Source organism: Carcharhinus amblyrhynchos, chromosome 25, assembly GCF_965287045.1.
Source record: "Carcharhinus amblyrhynchos chromosome 25, sCarAmb.v2.hapA, whole genome shotgun sequence".
In the NCBI taxonomy this organism is placed as follows: Eukaryota; Metazoa; Chordata; class Chondrichthyes; order Carcharhiniformes; family Carcharhinidae; genus Carcharhinus; species Carcharhinus amblyrhynchos.
Genome location: NC_137348.1, coordinates 1,585,623 through 1,603,481, shown reverse-complemented (window position 1 = coordinate 1,603,481; position 17,859 = coordinate 1,585,623). Strand labels below are relative to the sequence as shown.

Below are 17,859 nucleotides of genomic sequence, written 5' to 3'. Positions count from 1 at the left end.
GCTGTACTCGATCTGCTATTGGGTAATGAACCTGGACAGGTGTCAGATCTCTCAGTGGGAGAGCAGCTCGGGGATAGTGATCATAACTCTATCTCCTTTACACTAGCATTGGGAGAGGGATAGGATCAGGCAAGCTGGGGAAGTGTTTATCTGGAGGAAGGGGAAATATGAAGCCATCAGGCAGGAAATTAGAGATGTAAATTAGGAGGAGGTTTTTTCGGGGAAATGTACCAAAGTAAGGTGGTAGATTTTCAAGGAATATTTGTCTGGAGCTCTGCACGATGATGTTCCGATGAGACAAGGAGGTTACAGGAACCGTGGTGCACAAAAGTTGTAATGAATCTAGTCGAAAAGAAAAGTGTACAAAAGGTTCAGAGAGCTAGGTAATGTTAGGGATCTAGAGGAGCATACAGCTTGTAGGAAGGTACTTAAGGAAATGAGGAAAGCCAGAAGGGGTCATGAGAAGACCTTGGCAGGTAAGATTAAGGAAAACTCTCAGGCGTTCTACAAATATGTGAAGAGTAAAAGGATGAGATGCGAAGGAATAGGACCTTTAAATGTGAAGGTGGGAAATTTTGTATAGAACTTGTAGAATTAGCAGAGGTGCTCTATGAATACTTTACTTCGGTATTCACATGGAAAAGGATCTTGGTGGTTGTAGTGCAGGCTTGCGGTGAACTGAAAAGCTTGAGTATGTTGACATTAAGAAAGAGGATGTGTTGGAGCTTTTAAAAAGCATCAAGTTAGATAAGTTGCCAGGACCGGATGGGATGTACCCCAGGTTACTGTGGGCGGCGAGGGAAGAGAGTGCAGAGCCTCTGGCAATGATCTTTGTGTCAATGATGGAGGTGGGAGAGGTTCCAGAGGATTGGAGGATTGCGGATATGGTTCCTCTATTCAAGAAAGGGAATAGAGATAGCCCAGGAAATTATCGACAGGTGAGTCTAACCTCAGTGGTTGGTAAGTTGATGGAGAAGATCCTGAGAGACAGGATTTATGAACATTTGGAGAGGTATAGTATGATCAAAAATAGCACGGCTTTGTTAAAGGCAGATCGTGTCTTACGAGCCTGGTTGAATTTTTTGAAGATGTGACTAAACACATTGACAAAGGAAGAGCGGTGGATGTGGTTTATATGGACTTCAGCAAGGCGTTCAATAAGGTTCCCCATGCAAGGCTTATTGAAAAAGTGAGGGGGTATGAGATCCAACGGGACATTGCTTTGTGGATCCAGAACTGGCTTGTCCGCAGAAGGCAGAGAGTGGTTGCGGATGGGTCTTTTTCTGCATGGAGGTCAGTCACCAGTGGAGTGCCTCAGGGATCTGTTCTGGGACCCTTGCTGTTTGTGATTTTTATAAATGACCTGGATGAGGAAGTGGGAGATGGGTTGGTAAGTTCGCCGATGACACAAAGGTTGGTGTTGTTGTGGATAGTGTGGGGGGATGTCAGAAGATGCAGCGGGACATAGATAGGATGCAAGACTGGGCGGAGAAGTGGCAGATGGACTTCAACCCAGATAAGTGTGTGGTGGTTCATTTTGGAGGTCAAGTGGGATGAAGGAATAATGTTAGGACTCTTAGCAGTGTGGAAAATCAGAAGGATCTTGGGGTCCGGGTTCATAGGACTCTCAAAGCAGCTTCACAGGTGGAGGATGTGGTTAAGAAGGCGTATGGTGTACTGGCCTTCATTAATCGAGGGATTGAGTTTAGGAGTCGGGAGGTAATGCTGCAACTTTATAAAACCCTTGTCAGACCCCACTTGGAGTACTGTGCGCAGTTCTGGTCGCCTCACTACAGGAAGGATGTGGAAGCTATTGAGAGGGTGCAGAGGAGATTTACAGGGATGTTGCCTGGATTGGGAGGCATGCCTTATGAAGATAGGTTGTGGGAGCTCGGTCTTTTCTCCTTGGAGAGACGAAGGATGAGAGGTGACCTGATAGAGGTGTGTAAGATGTTGAGAGGTATAGATAGGGTGGATTCTCAGAGGTTATTTCCCAGGGCTTAAATGGTCGCTACGAGAGGACACAGGCTTAAGGTGCTGGGGAGTAGGTACAGAGGAGATGTCAGGGGTAAGTTTTTCACTCAGAGGGTGGTGGGTGAGTGGAATCGGCTGCCGTCGGTGGTGGTGGAGGCAAATTCGATAGGGTCTTTTAAGAGACTTCTGGATGAGTACATGGGATTTAATGCGATTGAGGGTTATAGGTAAGCCTGGTAGGTAGAGATATGATCGGCGCAACCCTTGGGATAGACATTCAGGCAGTGCACCCTCGGGGTGGACACTCGGACAGTGCGCCCTCGGGGTGGACACTCGGACAGTGCACCCTCGGGGTGGACACTCGGACAGAGCGCCCTCGGGGTGGACACTCGGACAGTGCGCCCTCGGGGTGGACACTCGGACAGTGCGCCCTCGGGGTGGACACTCGGACAGTGCGCCCTCGGGGTGGACACTCGGACAGTGCGCCCTCGGGGTGGACACTCGGACAGTGCGCCCTCGGGGTGGACACTCGGACAGTGCGCCCTCGGGGTGGACACTCGGACAGTGTGCCCTCGGGGTGGACACTCGGACAGTGCGCCCTCGGGGTGGACACTCGGACAGTGCACCCTCGGGGTGGACACTCGGACAGTGCGCCCTCGGGGTGGACACTCGGACAGTGCGCCCTCGGGGTGGACACTCGGACAGTGCGCCCTCGGGGTGGACACTCGGACAGTGCGCCCTCGGGGTGGACACTCGGACAGTGCGCCCTCGGGGTGGACACTCGGACCGAGTGCTGAGGGGCCTGTTTGTGCTGTGGTTTTTCGATGGCCAGAACCATGTTACAGACTGGGATTCTCTCACCGATTGGACTGATATCATCTTGGAGACAGTGGATCTGGAGTGTCCACCCCGAGGGCGCACTGTCCGAGTGTCCACCCCGAGGGCGCACTGTCCGAGTGTCCACCCCGAGGGCGCACTGTCCGAGTGTCCACCCCGAGGGCGCACTGTCCGAGTGTCCACCCCGAGGGCGCACTGTCCGAGTGTCCACCCCGAGGGCGCACTGTCCGAGTGTCCACCCCGAGGGCGCACTGTCCGAGTGTCCACCCCGAGGGCGCACTGTCCGAGTGTCCACCCCGAGGGCGCACTGTCCGAGTGTCCACCCCGAGGGCGCACTGTCCGAGTGTCCACCCCGAGGGCGCACTGTCCGAGTGTCCACCCCGAGGGCGCACTGTCCGAGTGTCCACCCCGAGGGCGCACTGTCCGAGTGTCCACCCCGAGGGCGCTCTGTCCGAGTGTCCACCCCGAGGGCGCACTGTCCGAGTGTCCACCCCGAGGGCGCACTGTCCGAGTGTCCACCCCGAGGGCGCACTGTCCGAGTGTCCACCCCGAGGGCGCACTGTCCGAGTGTCCACCCCGAGGGCGCACTGTCCGAGTGTCCACCCCGAGGGCGCACTGTCCGAGTGTCCACCCCGAGGGCGCACTGTCCGAGTGTCCACCCCGAGGGCGCACTGTCCGAGTGTCCACCCCGAGGGCGCACTGTCCGAGTGTCCACCCCGAGGGCGCTCTGTCCGAGCGTCCACCCCGAGGGCGCACTGTCCGAGCGTCCACCCCGAGGGCGCACTGTCCGAGCGTCCACCCCGAGGGCGCTCTGTCCGAGCGTCCACCCCGAGGGCGCACTGTCCGAGTGTCCACCCCGAGGGCGCTCTGTCCGAGTGTCCACCCCGAGGGCGCTCTGTCCGAGTGTCCACCCCGAGGGCGCTCTGTCCGAGTGTCCACCCCGAGGGCGCTCTGTCCGAGTGTCCACCCCGAGGGCGCACTGTCCGAGTGTCCACCCCGAGGGCGCACTGTCCGAGTGTCCACCCCGAGGGCGCTCTGTCCGAGTGTCCACCCCGAGGGCGCACTGTCCGAGTGTCCACCCCGAGGGCGCTCTGTCCGAGTGTCCACCCCGAGGGCGCTCTGTCCGAGTGTCCACCCCGAGGGCGCTCTGTCCGAGTGTCCACCCCGAGGGCGCTCTGTCCGAGTGTCCACCCCGAGGGCGCACTGTCCGAGTGTCCACCCCGAGGGCGCACTGTCCGAGTGTCCACCCCGAGGGCACACTGTCCGCGTGTTTAGAATCTATGCATTACAGACCTATCTGTTCCACTAACGTCTCCCACTCAATAACTAGATCTGGCTGGTTTCTCAGTTACTCAGTGATGCTCTCACAATTCTGATCCTGCTCTATAAGAGCTGGGAGAAGCTGATCTCAGCAGCGAGTGGCATGGCTTTGAACTTCTGACCTTTGTGTTTGACCCCTCCAGACCCAATGACCTTTAAACAGTTCATTCAGGTCCGCGGTACTCAACCTTTTCACTCTGCCCCCAGTTGACCCTCCCATTTAGCCTCCTTCCTCACTGTAACACTTCCATTCCTGCCCACGCCAGCTGGGTGAACATTAACTCCCTGTGGAACAGAAAGCAAGTTCAGGCAGTTGGTAAACTGGAGAGCCTGAAGGTATCAGATATCAGCACAGCAGGGTCACTCCTATTGGAATAAACTCCCCCTGTGTGGTTGTTCACTCCCCGTGGATACTGGCTGGGTAACACTGCCTCAGGGTCTGGGTGACACTGCCTCAGGGTCTGGGTGACACTGCCTCAGGGTCTGGGTGACACTGCTTCAGGGTCTGGGTGACACTGCCTCAGGGTCTGGGTGACACTGCCTCAGGGTCTGGGTGACACTGCCTCAGGGTCTGGGTGACACTGCTTCAGGGTCTGGGTGACACTGCCTCAGCGTCTGGGTGACACTGCCTCAGGGTCTGGGTGACACTGCCTCAGGGTCTGGACATAGACACAGACCTGGTCGCTGCATCCTACTGGGGAATCAGTTCCCGAATCCTGGAGCAGCTCCTTCACACACAGCAAACCCACTGGCCGGAATTGTCCAGCCCACTGGGATATTCTGGTCCCGTTAACCGAGCAATCCACTGCGGGTCACCTGGGGGCGTTGGGTGGATAGAAAATTCCAGTGACAGTAGTGAGACCAGAGATCCACCAGAGTGTGCCAGCTTCCAGAATGGGAAAAATGCCCATGGAGAGGCCAGAAAATCCCCCACTCTCTGCACCAGTGCACACACACTCACCCACATGTGAGATCTGGCAGTCTGCACTGGGGGACAGGCTCTGCACTGGGGCACAGGCTCTGCACTGGGGCACAGGCTCTGCATTGCGGCACAGGCTTTGCACTGGGGCACAGACTCTCCGTTGCTGCACAGACTCTGCACTGGGGCACTGACTCTCCATTGCTGCACAGACTCTGCACTGGGGCACAGGCTCTGCATTGCTGCACTGGCTCTGCACTGGGGCACAGGCTCTGCACTGGGGCACAGGCTCTGCATTGCGGCACAGGCTTTGCACTGGGGCACAGACTCTCCGTTGCTGCACAGACTCTGCACTGGGGCACTGACTCTCCATTGCTGCACAGACTCTGCACTGGGGCACAAACTCTGCATTGCTGCACAGACTCTGCACTGGGACACAGGCTCTGCATTGCTGCACTGGGGCACAGGCTCTGCATTGCTGCACAGACTCTGCATTGCTGCACAGGCTCTGCACTGGGGCACAGGCTCTGCATTGCTGCACAGATTCTGCACTGGGACACAGGCTCTGCATTGCTGCACAGGCTCTGCACTGGGACACAGGCTCTGCATTGCTGCACAGGCTCTGCACTGGGGCACAGGCTCTGCATTGCTGCACAGACTCTGCACTGGGGCACAGGCTCTGCACTGGGGCACACGCTCTGCATTGCTGCACAGGGTCTGCACTGGGGCACAGGGTCTGCACTGGTGCACAGACTCACAGACTCACAATCTAAGATTCTGTCACATTAAGGCTGGGAATAGTCTTTTTTTTCCTTTTTCAAAGACAGTCACTCCCTGAAACGTAATCAAACCGCCAGAGAAAGCTTAACCAGGAAAATGACCTTTAGTCTCGCAGACACCACATTCGGAAAGAATGATTCTCTCAGGCTCTGACTATTAACCATTCCCAGTGGGATTTCATCATCTCAACATCTCCCACTTCAGACAGGGATCTGCACTGCTCCTTGGACTAATTCACCCACTCCATTCTCAAATTAAAAACTGCAGCAGTCAGTAATGTAGACAAGTCTCAGAGATTCCAGCCCCTTCCACACAAGCTGTAACATTGCTGGGGTTATCCCCGGCTCACTGAGCGGTGTCACACAGCACACTTCCCAATCCCTCCGCAGGAAAACTCGAATTCTTCCGGGAAGTTTCACAAAAGGTTTGGGAAAAGGTGAATGGAGGGTAGAGAATGCTATTGTTTCTCGGGGGCGAATCCTGGGCTTTTCACTGAGACAGGGAGAGAGACTGGGAACCCCAACACACACACACACCCACACACACACCCACACACACAGGGAGGGAGAGGGAGGCTGTTTTAAAACGTTCTTGTTCTCAGGGTGGCTCCCACTCTCTCTCCTTCCAGGGAACAGTCGCCAAAGAACAAAGGAGAGAGTTAGTGTGGGGGTGAGGGTGGTGAAAGTGTGTGTGTGTGTGTGTGGGGGGGGGGGGGGAACAGGGGGTGGTGAAAGAGAGGGTGAAGGGGTGGGTTTGGTGGGGTGCTTGTTACAGCCCGAACAGGGACCCCAGGGGAATCTGACACCCACCCCCTCCTCTCTCCTTCAAAAGGAATGTGGACACTTTAAACAAAGTCCTGTTTCCCAGATTTTCAGTGAATCTGTAAAGAGGGGGGTTGGGAAAAGGGAAAAGTATTCCCAGAATCTGCTCCTCTCGCAGCCTGTACAAGTTTCAGGGAGTTAGCAAAAGTTTCCGGAAGAAGTTTGCACAGTTCCCGGAGCGGGAACAACTCACTTACCTGCACGGACATAAGTTACTAATGAGAGGAGAGAGTGCAATGCCAGCACAGAATGCCACATTCTCCTCTTCCTCCTCCAGCGGCTGGGATTATCCATAATTCCGAAGCTGTTCCCGGGAGCCGCGCAGATTTCACGAATTAAAAGTTGCAGAAGTTGGGAATCAGCGAATTCAGTGATGGGGCGAGAATGTGAGCTCCATAAGGAATGTGGATTCGTGTCAGTGTTTCAGCCCCAGCACTCGCCTGCCTCCCCACTCTCTCTCACACAATCCCGGATCCTCCTCCCAGCCTTGTCTGGAGCTGAACAATTCACCAGAGGCACAGGCAGCGATACAGATGCTGCAGATGTGGGAGTGCCCCCTCCCTCCCCTCCTCTCACTGCCCACTCCAGCCCAGTGCCAGACGACGCCCACACAGTCTCTTACACTCACTGGGCACCGGGGAGGGAAATCAAACTGACACGAAATACCCTGCTCCTGCAAACTTATATTCTAATTACATTAAAAAAAACACAGCTCAGACACTAACTGCAAAACCCTGCAAAATAATCCAGAACATACATTCCAAACATTACAAACACCATGTCCCACAGTCAGAAGGTCAGTGCTGAGGGAGTGCAGCACTGTCAGAGGGTCAGTGCTGAGGGAGTGCCGCACTGTCAGAGGGTCAGTGCTGAGGGAGTGCCGCACTGTCAGAGGGTCAGTGCTGAGGGAGCGCCGCACTGTCAGAGGGTCAGTGCTGAGGGAGTGCCACACTGTCAGAGGGTCAGTGCTGAGGGAGTGCCGCACTGTCAGAGGGTCAGTGCTGAGGGAGTGCCGCACTGTCAGAGGGTCAGTGCTGAGGGAGCGCCGCACTGTCAGAGGGTCAGTGCTGAGGGAGTGCCGCACTGTCAGAGGGTCAGTGCTGAGGGAGTCCCGCACTGTCAGAGGGTCAGTGCTGAGGGAGCGCCGCACTGTCAGAGGGTCAGTGCTGAGGGAGCGCCGCACTGTCAGAGGGTCAGTGCTGAGGGAGTGCCGCACTGTCAGAGGGTCAGTGCTGAGAGAGTGCCGCACTGTCAGAGGGTCAGTGCTGAGGGAGTGCCGCACTGTCAGAGGGTCAGTGCTGAGGGAGTGCCGCACTGTCAGAGGGTCAGTGCTGAGGGAGTGCCGCACTGTCAGAGGGTCAGTGCTGAGGGAGTGCCGCACTGTCAGAGGGTCAGTGCTGAGGGAGCGCCGCACTGTCAGAGGGTCAGTGCTGAGGGAGCGCCGCACTGTCAGAGGGTCAGTGCTGAGGGAGTGCTGCACTGTCAGAGGGTCAGTGCTGAGGGAGCGCCGCACTGTCAGAGGGTCAGTGCTGAGGGAGCGCCGCACTGTCAGAGGGTCAGTGCTGAGGGAGTGCCGCACTGTCAGAGGGTCAGTGCTGAGGGAGTGCCGCACTGTCAGAGGGTCAGTGCTGAGGGAGCGCCGCACTGTCAGAGGGTCAGTGCTGAGGGAGCGCCGCACTGTCAGAGGGTCAGTGCTGAGGGAGTGCCGCACTGTCAGAGGGTCAGTGCTGAGGGAGTGCCGCACTGTCAGAGGGTCAGTGCTGAGGGAGCGCCGCACTGTCAGAGGGTCAGTGCTGAGGGAGCGCCGCACTGTCAGAGGGTCAGTGCTGAGGGAGCGCCGCACTGTCAGAGGGTCAGTGCTGAGGGAGTGCCGCACTGTCAGAGGGTCAGTGCTGAGGGAGTGCCGCACTGTCAGAGGGTCAGTGCTGAGGGAGTGCCGCACTGTCAGAGGGTCAGTGCTGAGGGAGTGCCGCACTGTCAGAGGGTCAGTGCTGAGGGAGTGCCGCACTGTCAGAGGGTCAGTGCTGAGGGAGCGCCGCACTGTCAGAGGGTCAGTGCTGAGGGAGCGCCGCACTGTCAGAGGGTCAGTGCTGAGGGAGTGCTGCACTGTCAGAGGGTCAGTGCTGAGGGAGCGCCGCACTGTCAGAGGGTCAGTGCTGAGGGAGTGCCGCACTGTCAGAGGGTCAGTGCTGAGGGAGTGCCGCACTGTCAGAGGGTCAGTGCTGAGGGAGCGCCGCACTGTCAGAGGGTCAGTGCTGAGGGAGCGCCGCACTGTCAGAGGGTCAGTGCTGAGGGAGTGCCGCACTGTCAGAGGGTCAGTGCTGAGGGAGTGCCGCACTGTCAGAGGGTCAGTGCTGAGGGAGTGCCGCACTGTCAGAGGGTCAGTGCTGAGGGAGCGCCGCACTGTCAGAGGGTCAGTGCTGAGGGAGCGCCGCACTGTCAGAGGGTCAGTGCTGAGGGAGTGCCGCACTGTCAGAGGGTCAGTGCTGAGGGAGCGCCGCACTGTCAGAGGGTCAGTGCTGAGGGAGTGCTGCACTGTCAGAGGGTCAGTGCTGAGGGAGTGCTGCACTGTCAGAGGGTCAGTGCTGAGGGAGTGCCGCACTGTCAGAGGGTCAGTGCTGAGGGAGCGCCACACTGTCAGAGGGTCAGTACCGAGGGAATGCTGCACTATCAGAGGGTCAGTGCTGAGGGAGTGCCTCATGGGTGTGCCTGGGTGGTTATAGGACCAGGCAGTGGGGCCAGTAGAGGGAAGGATAACATTTATCATGGCAGTTCTACAGGAGAACCCACCCAAAAGAACGTTTAGGGACAGCTATTGGTTTGAGTCATTGGGAACAGTGCAGGGGGGGCTGGGTCTTCCGGACTAGATCCAGGGGATAAATAGCCCACTAAAGTGACCTGGCATACATGAGCACTGCAGAGTGCTGTTTGGAGTCAGCACATCACATAGTGTGCGCCTGTCGGACCCCTGAACCCTTGTCAACTAACAGCAAGGTAAGAGCCAATGTTCTGCTGTTAAAAGAAACTTTCAAAGCCACACAGGTCGGCCCGATGCAGTTGTTCTTCATCACACCAGAGACAGGGATAACCCCGGGAGGGGGGTCTCCTGTGTGGCAGGAGTCACAACTTCTGTCTGCAAGTAACAGGCTCTAACAGTGGGGGAATTTCAACTCCCCGGACAGACACCAGGCGGCCTATTTGGGGCCTGGTGGGACGGATGATTCAGTGTACATTGATAAAACACTGGGCTGAATAATCCGACAGGCCATGCACCAAACAACAGAACTCACTCAGAAGTATATCATCAATCAATGTATCAAATAAGCAAGGGAAGGATCCAGGTGGACTCAGCTATCCAGATCGCCACCCGGGTGGGAGTCTCCAGGACACAACACTGGTGGGATATATTCATTCCAGAGTCAGCAGGCAGCTGATTAACAGGCAGAGCGGGTGATAACTAGAATAGGGGTGAGTGTTGGAACAGGCATAATGCTGGTGTGGACCTCGGTTATGTCTACAACTCAGACTGTCCTTCAGCATACCCCACTAGCAACCCTTAGCATTCGGGACTCATTACTTATAGCAGGGTGGTTTAGGACACTTCCCATCATCTGGAGGGCTGGCCACCTGAAGGATCCGGTACTGAGTCTTCAACAATGACCAGGGCAGGAGAACTTCCGTCAGGAGAGGCAACGAAATCCACAAGATTTCTCTCAGCACTTCTGGTGCATTATTCATATCTTCCTTTGTAAACACATGAATATTGTTCCTCTGTTTGAGAAGGGTAGCAAGAATAATCCAGGGAATTACAGGCCGGTGAGCCTTATATCAGTGGTAGGGAAATTATTGGAGAGGATTCTTCGAGACAGGATTTATTCCCACTTGGAAATAAGTGGATGTATTAGTGAGAGGCAACATGGTTTTGTGAAGGGGAGGTCCTGTCTCATGAACTTGCTCGGGTTTTTTGAGGAAGTGACAAAGATGATTGATGAGGGTAGGGCAGTGGATGTTGTCTACATGGACTTCAGTAAGGCCTTTGACAAGGTCCCTCATGGCAGGCTGGTGCAGAAGGTGAAGTCACACGGGATCAGAGGTGAGCTGGCAGGATGGATACAAAACTGGCTCGGTCAAAGAAGACAGAGGGTAGCAGTTGAAGGTGTGTTTCTGAATGGAGGGCTGTGACAAGTGGTGTTCGTCAGGGATCAGTGCTGGGACCTTTGCTGTTTGTAATATATATAAATGATTTGGAGGAAAATGTAACTGGATTGATTAGTAAGTTTGCGGACGACACAAAGGTTGGTGGATTTGTGGATAGCGATGAGGACCATCAGAGGATACAGCAGGATATAGATCAGTTGGGGACTTGGGCAGAGAGATGGCAGGTAGAGTTTAATCTGGACAAATGTGAGGTAATGCATTTTGGAAAGTCTAATACAGATAGGAAATATACAGTAAATGGCAGAACCCTTAGGAGTATTGACAGGCAAAGGGATCTGGGTGTACAGGTACACAGGTCACTGAAAGTGGCAATGCAGCTGGAGGAGGTGGCCAAGAAGGCATACGGCATGCTTGCCTTCATCGGCCGGGGTATTGAGTTTAAAAATTGGCAAGTCATGTTGCAGCTTTATAGAACCTTAGTTAGGCCGCACTTGGAATATTGTGTTCAATTCTGGTCGCCACACTACCAGAAGGATGTGGAGGTTTTGGAGAGGGTACAGAAAAGATTTACCAGGATGTTGCCCGGTATGGAGAGCATTAGCTATGAGGAGAGGTTGGAGAAACTTGGTTTGTTCTCACTGGAGTGACAGAGGTTGAGGGGAGACCTGATAGAAGTCTACCAGATTATGAGAGGCATGGACAGAGTGGATAGTCAGAAGCTTTTTCCCAGGGTGGAAGAGTCAATTACTGGGGGCACAGGTTTAAGGTGCGAGGGGCAAGGTTTAAAGGAGATGTACGAGGCAGATTTTTTACACAGAGGGTGGTGGGTGCCTGGAACTTGTTGCCGGGGGAAGGAGTGGAAGCGGATACGATAGTGAGTTTTAAGGGACATCTTGACAAAGACATGAATAGGTGGAACATTTTAGGATGGGAATAGAGGGATAGGGTCCCCAGAGGGGTAGGGGGTTTTAGTTAAATTGGGCAGCGTGGTCAGTGCAGGCTTGCAGGGCCAAAGGGCCTGTTCCTGTGCTGTAATTTTCTTTGTTCTTTATTTAAAGTATGAATTTAATTCCTTGTCCATTTCTTTCTTCCCTGTTATGAATTCTCCCGTTTCTGACTGTAAGGGCCTACATTCGCTTTTGTCAATCTTTCTCTCTTTACAAAACTACAGAAACTTCTACACTCAGTTTTTCTGTTCCCCACTAGCTTACTTTCATACACAACCTTCCCCTTCTTAATCAGTCCCTTGGTCCTCCTTTGTTGAATTTAAACTGCTCCCAATCCTGATTGCTTTTTCTTGCCAATTTGTATGTTTCTTCCCTGAATCTGATACTGTCTCTAATTTCCCCTGTAAGCCATGGTTTGGCCACAATTCCCTTACCTCTCTTGTGCCAAACAGGAATAAACAACTTCGGGAGTTCACCTTTACGTTCCTTAAATGAGGAAAATCGATCACCACTCAGACTGAGAATAAAATAAAACAGGGTTAAATACAGAGTAAAGCTCCCTCTACACTGTCCCCATCAAACACTCCCAGGACAGGTACAGCACGGGGTTAGATACAGAGTAAAGCTCCCTCTACACTGTCCCCATCAAACACTCCCAGGACAGGTACAGCATGGGGTTAGATACAGAGTAAAGCTCCCTCTACACTGTCCCCATCAAACACTCCCAGGACAGGTACAGCACGGGGTTAGATACAGAGTAAAGCTCCCTCTACACTGTCCCCATCAAACACTCCCAGGACAGGTACAGCACGGGGTTAGATACAGAGTAAAGCTCCCTCTACACTGTCCCCATCAAACACTCCCAGGACAGGTACAGCACGGGGTTAGATACAGAGTAAAGCTCCCTTTACACTGTCCCCATCAAACACTCCCAGGACAGGTACAGCACGGGGTTAGATACAGAGTAAAGCTCCCTCTACACTGTCCCCATCAAACACTCCCAGGACAGGTACAGCACAGGGTTAGATACAGAGTAAAGCTCCCTCTACACTGTCCCCATCAAACACTCCCAGGACAGGTACAGCACGGGGTTAGATACAGAGTAAAGCTCCCTCTACACTGTCCCCATCAAACACTCCCAGGACAGGTACAGCACGGGGTTAGATACAGGGTAAAGCTCCCTCTACACTGTCCCCCCCATCAAACACTCCCAGGACAGGTACAGCACGGGGTTAGATACAGAGTAAAGCTCCCTCTACACTGTCCCCATCAAACACTCCCAGGACAGGTACAGCACGGGGTTAGATACAGAGTAAAGCTCCCTCTACACTGTCCCCATCAAACACTCCCAGGACAGGTACAGCACAGGGTTAGATACAGAGTAAAGCTCCCTCTACACTGTCCCCATCAAACACTCCCAGGACAGGTACAGCACAGGGTTAGATACAGAGTAAAGCTCCCTCTACACTGTCCCCATCAAACACTCCCAGGACAGGTACAGCACGGGGTTAGATACAGAGTAAAGCTCCCTCTACACTGTCCCCCCCATCAAACACTCCCAGGACAGGTACAGCACGGGGTTAGATACAGAGTAAAGCTCCCTCTACACTGTCCCCATCAAACACTCCCAGGACAGGTACAGCACAGGGTTAGATACAGAGAAAATGTTCCACCAGGAGGTTTGTGGATTGGGTGAGGCTGGTCGACTTTGAAGATTCATTTCTTTGTGTGGTTTTCAGTGAAGTGCCTCACCCAGTTTTTATTATTTAATATGAATTTGAGCTGAAATAATTTCCAGTTGTGGTCGGAATGGTTTCATTCAGACTGATTTGTAGCCTCTGAATCACTCTGTGGAGTAAATATAACTTCAAATTAATGTAACGGCACATTCCTGTGTGTCTGCAGTGGGTGGGAAATGTAACGGGCTCCTGTGTACTGACTAGATGTGTAAGAATTTGGTCTGTAATAGGCTGGTGTGTAATGAGTACAGAATCGGTGGGTATGTAGTGAGATTGTGTGTAATGATAAGTTTGTAATGGGTGGGAGTATAATGGGAGGCTGTGTAATGGGAGGGTATTTAATGAGAGGGTGTGTACTGGGGGTGTGTAATGGGGTAATGTGCAATGGGTGGGAGTGTAACAGGCTGGTGTGTAATGGGAGAGTGTGTATTTGGAGGTTGTGTAATGGGTGGTGTGTAATGGGCAGGTGTGTAATAGGTGGGAGGGTGCGTATTGGCCAGGTGTGCAATGGATGGGTGTGTGATGGAAAGGTGTGTAATGGGAGGGTGTGTAAAAGGACTATGTGTACTGTGTGGGTTTGTGATGGGAGGATGTGTAATGGGGATTGTATGTAATCAGTGGGTGTGTAACAGACAGATGTGTAATGGGCGGGTGTGGTTTTCATGGACTTCAGCAAGGCATTTGATAAGGTCCCCCATGCAAGACTTCTTGAGAATGTGAGAGGGCATGGGATCCAAGGGGCTTTGGCCTTGTGGATCCAGAACTGGCTTGCCTGCAGAAGGCAGAGAGTGGTTGTGGATGGGTCTTTTTCTGCATGGAGGTCGGTCACCAGTGGAGTGCCCCAGGGATCTGTTCTAGGACCCTTGCTGTTTGTCGTTTTCATAAATGACCTGGATGAGGAAGTGGAGGGATGGGTTAGTAAGTTTGCTGACGATACGAAGGTTGGTGGTGTTGTGGATGGTCTGGAGGGATGTCAGAAGTTGCAGCGTGACATAGATAGGATGCAAGACTGGGCAGAGAAGTGGCAGATGGACTTCAACGCAGATAAATGTGTAGTGGTCCATTTTGGCAGGAACAACGGGATGCAGGAGTACAATATCAAGGGTAGGAGTCTTAGCAGTGTTGAAGAGCAGAGGGATCTTGGGGTTCGGGTCCATAGGACTCTTAAATCGGCCTCGCAGGTGGAGGATGTGGTCAAGAAGGCGTGTGGTGTACTGGCCTTCATTAATCGACGGATTGAGTTTAGGAGTCGGGAGGTAATGCTGCAACTTTATAAGACCCTTGTCAGACCCCACTTGGAGTACTGTGCGCAGTTCTGGTCGTCTCACTATAGGAAGGATGTGGAAGCTATTGAGAGGGTGCAGAGGAGATTTACAAGGATGTTGCCTGGATTGGGAGGCATGCCTTATGAAGATAGGTTGAGGGAGCTGGGACTCTTCTCCCTGGAGAGACGAAGGTTGAGAGGCGACTTGATAGAGGTTTATAAAATGTTGAGAGGAATAGATAGGGTGGATTCTCAGAGGTTATTTCCCAGGGCTGAAATGGTCGCTACGAAAGGACACAGGTTTAAGGTGCTGGGGAGCAAGTACAGAGGAGATGTCAGGGGTAAGTTTTTCATTCAGAGGGTGGTGAGTGAGTGGAATCGGCTGCCGTCAGTGGTGGTGGAGGCAAATTCGATAGGGTCTTTTAAAAGACTTCTGGATGAGTATATGGGATCTAATGGGATTGGGAGTTATAGATAGGTCTATGGCTTAGTAGGTATAGGTGTGATCGGCGCAACTTGTGGGCCGAAGGGCCTGTTTGTGCTGTAGTGTTCTATGTTCTATGTAATAATTGGGTGTGTAATGGGTGGGTGTGTAATGGGAGGGTTTGTAATGGGGGTGTAATGTGTGGGTGTGTAAAGGGCATGTGTGTAATTTGTCGGTGTGTAATGGGAGGGTGTATAATAGGTGAATATGTAATGGGTGGGTGTGTAACTTATGGGCGTGTAACGGGTGAGTGTGTAACAGGTATGTGAGTAATGGGCAGGCATGTAATGAGCTTAAACATAGTTTTTTCCAGGGCTGTGGGAAAAGAGCTGAAAAATTGGAAACTTCCCACAGGAATTCCATCAACAATACTGCACCCGGAGAAACGTCTGTCACCCCACCCTGTGACCCCCCCCACCCTGCGACCCCCCCACCCTGTGACCCCCCCCACCCTGTGACCCCCCCACCCTGTGACCCCCCCACCCTGTGACCCCCCCGTGACACCCCCACCTTGTGACCCCCTCACCCTGTGACCCCGCACCCTGTGACCCCCTCACCCTGTGACCCCCCCGCACCCTGTGACCCCCCCGCACCCTGTGACCCCCCTGCACCCTGTGACCCCCTCACCCTGTGACCCCCTCACCCTGTGACCCCCCCCACCCTGTGACCCCGCACCCTGTGACCCCCTCACCCTGTGACCCCACACCCTGTGACCCCCTCACCCTGTGACCCCTCACCCTGTGACCCCACACCCTGTGACCCCCCCACACCCTGTGACACCCCCACCCTGTGACCCCCCCCGCACCCTGTGACCCCCCCCACCCTGTGACCCCCCCACCCTGTGACCCCCCCCACCCTGTGACCCCACACCCTGTGACCCCCCCACACCCTGTGACACCCCCACCCTGTGACCCCGCACCCTGTGACCCCCCGCACCCTGTGACCCCCTCACCCTGTGACCCCGCACCCTGTGACCCCCCGCACCCTGTGACCCCCTCACCCTGTGACCCCCCCACCCTGTGACCCCCTCACCCTGTGACCCCCCCCGCACCCTGTGACCCCCCCCACCCTGTGACCCCCCCACCCTGTGACCCCCTCACCCTGTGACCCCGCACCCTGTGACCCCCTCACCCTGTGACCCCCCCCACCCTGTGACCCCGCACCCTGTGACCCCCTCACCCTGTGACCCCCCCGCACCCTGTGACCCCTCACCCTGTGATGATGATCTAACAATTACGGATACCACATTGAAACTTGCAGTAATTCCTCTCCGGGGGAAATTATGATAAAACTTCTCTCGATTTGAGATCTGCACCTTCTGTAATAAAGTCACTCCAGGCATCTGGTAAGAAGCTGGAATGGCCACAGTCGGGGTTTTACCCTCACACATTCCCAGTGTCGACACAGGAACCAGAGTTCACCCAGGGCTGACCTGAGGAATCCCTCACCCTACCCACACAAACTCCTGCTCTCCCTGACCCTCTGTCCCTCTCTCACCTTTGCCCAATATCTTCTGCCTCTCCCTCTCTTTCCCCCTTCCTCTCTTTCCCTCTCAATCTGTCTCCCACCTTCTTTCCCACATTCCCCCCTTTAATCTCTTGCCCTCACATACACTCTCCCTGTCTCGCCCTCTCTGCCCCTCCTTCTCGCCCTCTGTCTCTCTCTCCCTCTGTCCCTCTCTGCCTCTGTCTCTCTCTCTCTCAGTGTCTCTGTCTCTCTCCCTCTGTCTCTCTCTCTCCCTCCACCTCTTTCTCTCTGTCTCTCTCTCCCCCCTCTCTCTCTCCCTCTGTCTCTCTCCCTCTCTCCCTCTCTCTCTCTGTCTCTCTCCCTCTGTCTCTCTCCCTCCATGAGGGTTATTTTCCGATGACAGTGGGAGCAGAGACACAATCTATGGTGGGAGTTGGGAATCCCGCTCCTTGCTGGTGAGATGCTGTTTTCCGGGATCCTCACAGACGTGAATCCCGCCTCGGATGGTCAGGAACCTCATTTAAATACATTAACATCTTATTAGTGAGCCCTCCCCCCTCGATCTCCCCCTCGAGCTCAGCCTCCACTTCCCCTTTGACCTCCCCGTGACTTCCCCTGTGATCCCCTCCAACTCCACCTCGACCCCCTCTCTCCCCCCTTCCCCTGCCCCCTCGTTGTGATGCCTCTCTGTATACTTACTGTGCCACCCAGAGAGAGGGCAACTGAGGGGACGTAGGGAAGTCAGAGAAGTGCCAGGCGGGGCTGGGGGGGGTGGGGGGTGGCAGCCTTCTGCCTGCAGACCCTCCAGACGCTGCAGCAGTATCCCTACACTGAGCCCCCACCCTGAGGGTTTGCCCTGATGGTGTATTCTCTCTGTGCCAGGTGTAAGGCTGTGTTATGACCTGCAGCTCCTGAGGGGTCTCCGGGACACACTGCCGGCATTGCCCACTTTTCACCAGGACTGACTCAAAGTCTGGGACATGGTCGCCTTGCGCTGAAGCTCTTCCCCGTCTGGAGTAGCGGCCGGCGTCTGGGAGCCGTTGCTCAGGAATCTGCTCTTCCACCAACTCCGTTCCCCGTGGCTGGTGGGGAGACCAGGGTGGGGAATGTGCTGTGTGATGGCAGGTGGTCTGGGTGATGCCCCACGGG

The 17,859-nt window shown here is 54.6% G+C and overlaps 1 protein-coding gene across 1 annotated transcript in view; it reads right to left on the bottom strand.

Moving 5' to 3' along the window:
- col5a1 (procollagen, type V, alpha 1) overlaps positions 1 to 7,158 on the bottom strand; it is a 268,503-nt gene extending 261,345 nt beyond the window's left edge. Inside the window, exon 1 of the mRNA XM_080212368.1 lies at positions 6,849 to 7,158. Coding sequence (XP_080068494.1) covers positions 6,849 to 6,945 — 97 coding nt within the window. The 5' untranslated portion in view covers positions 6,946 to 7,158. The remainder of the gene's footprint in view (positions 1 to 6,848) is intronic.
- Between the last annotated feature and the right edge of the window lie 10,701 nt (positions 7,159 to 17,859).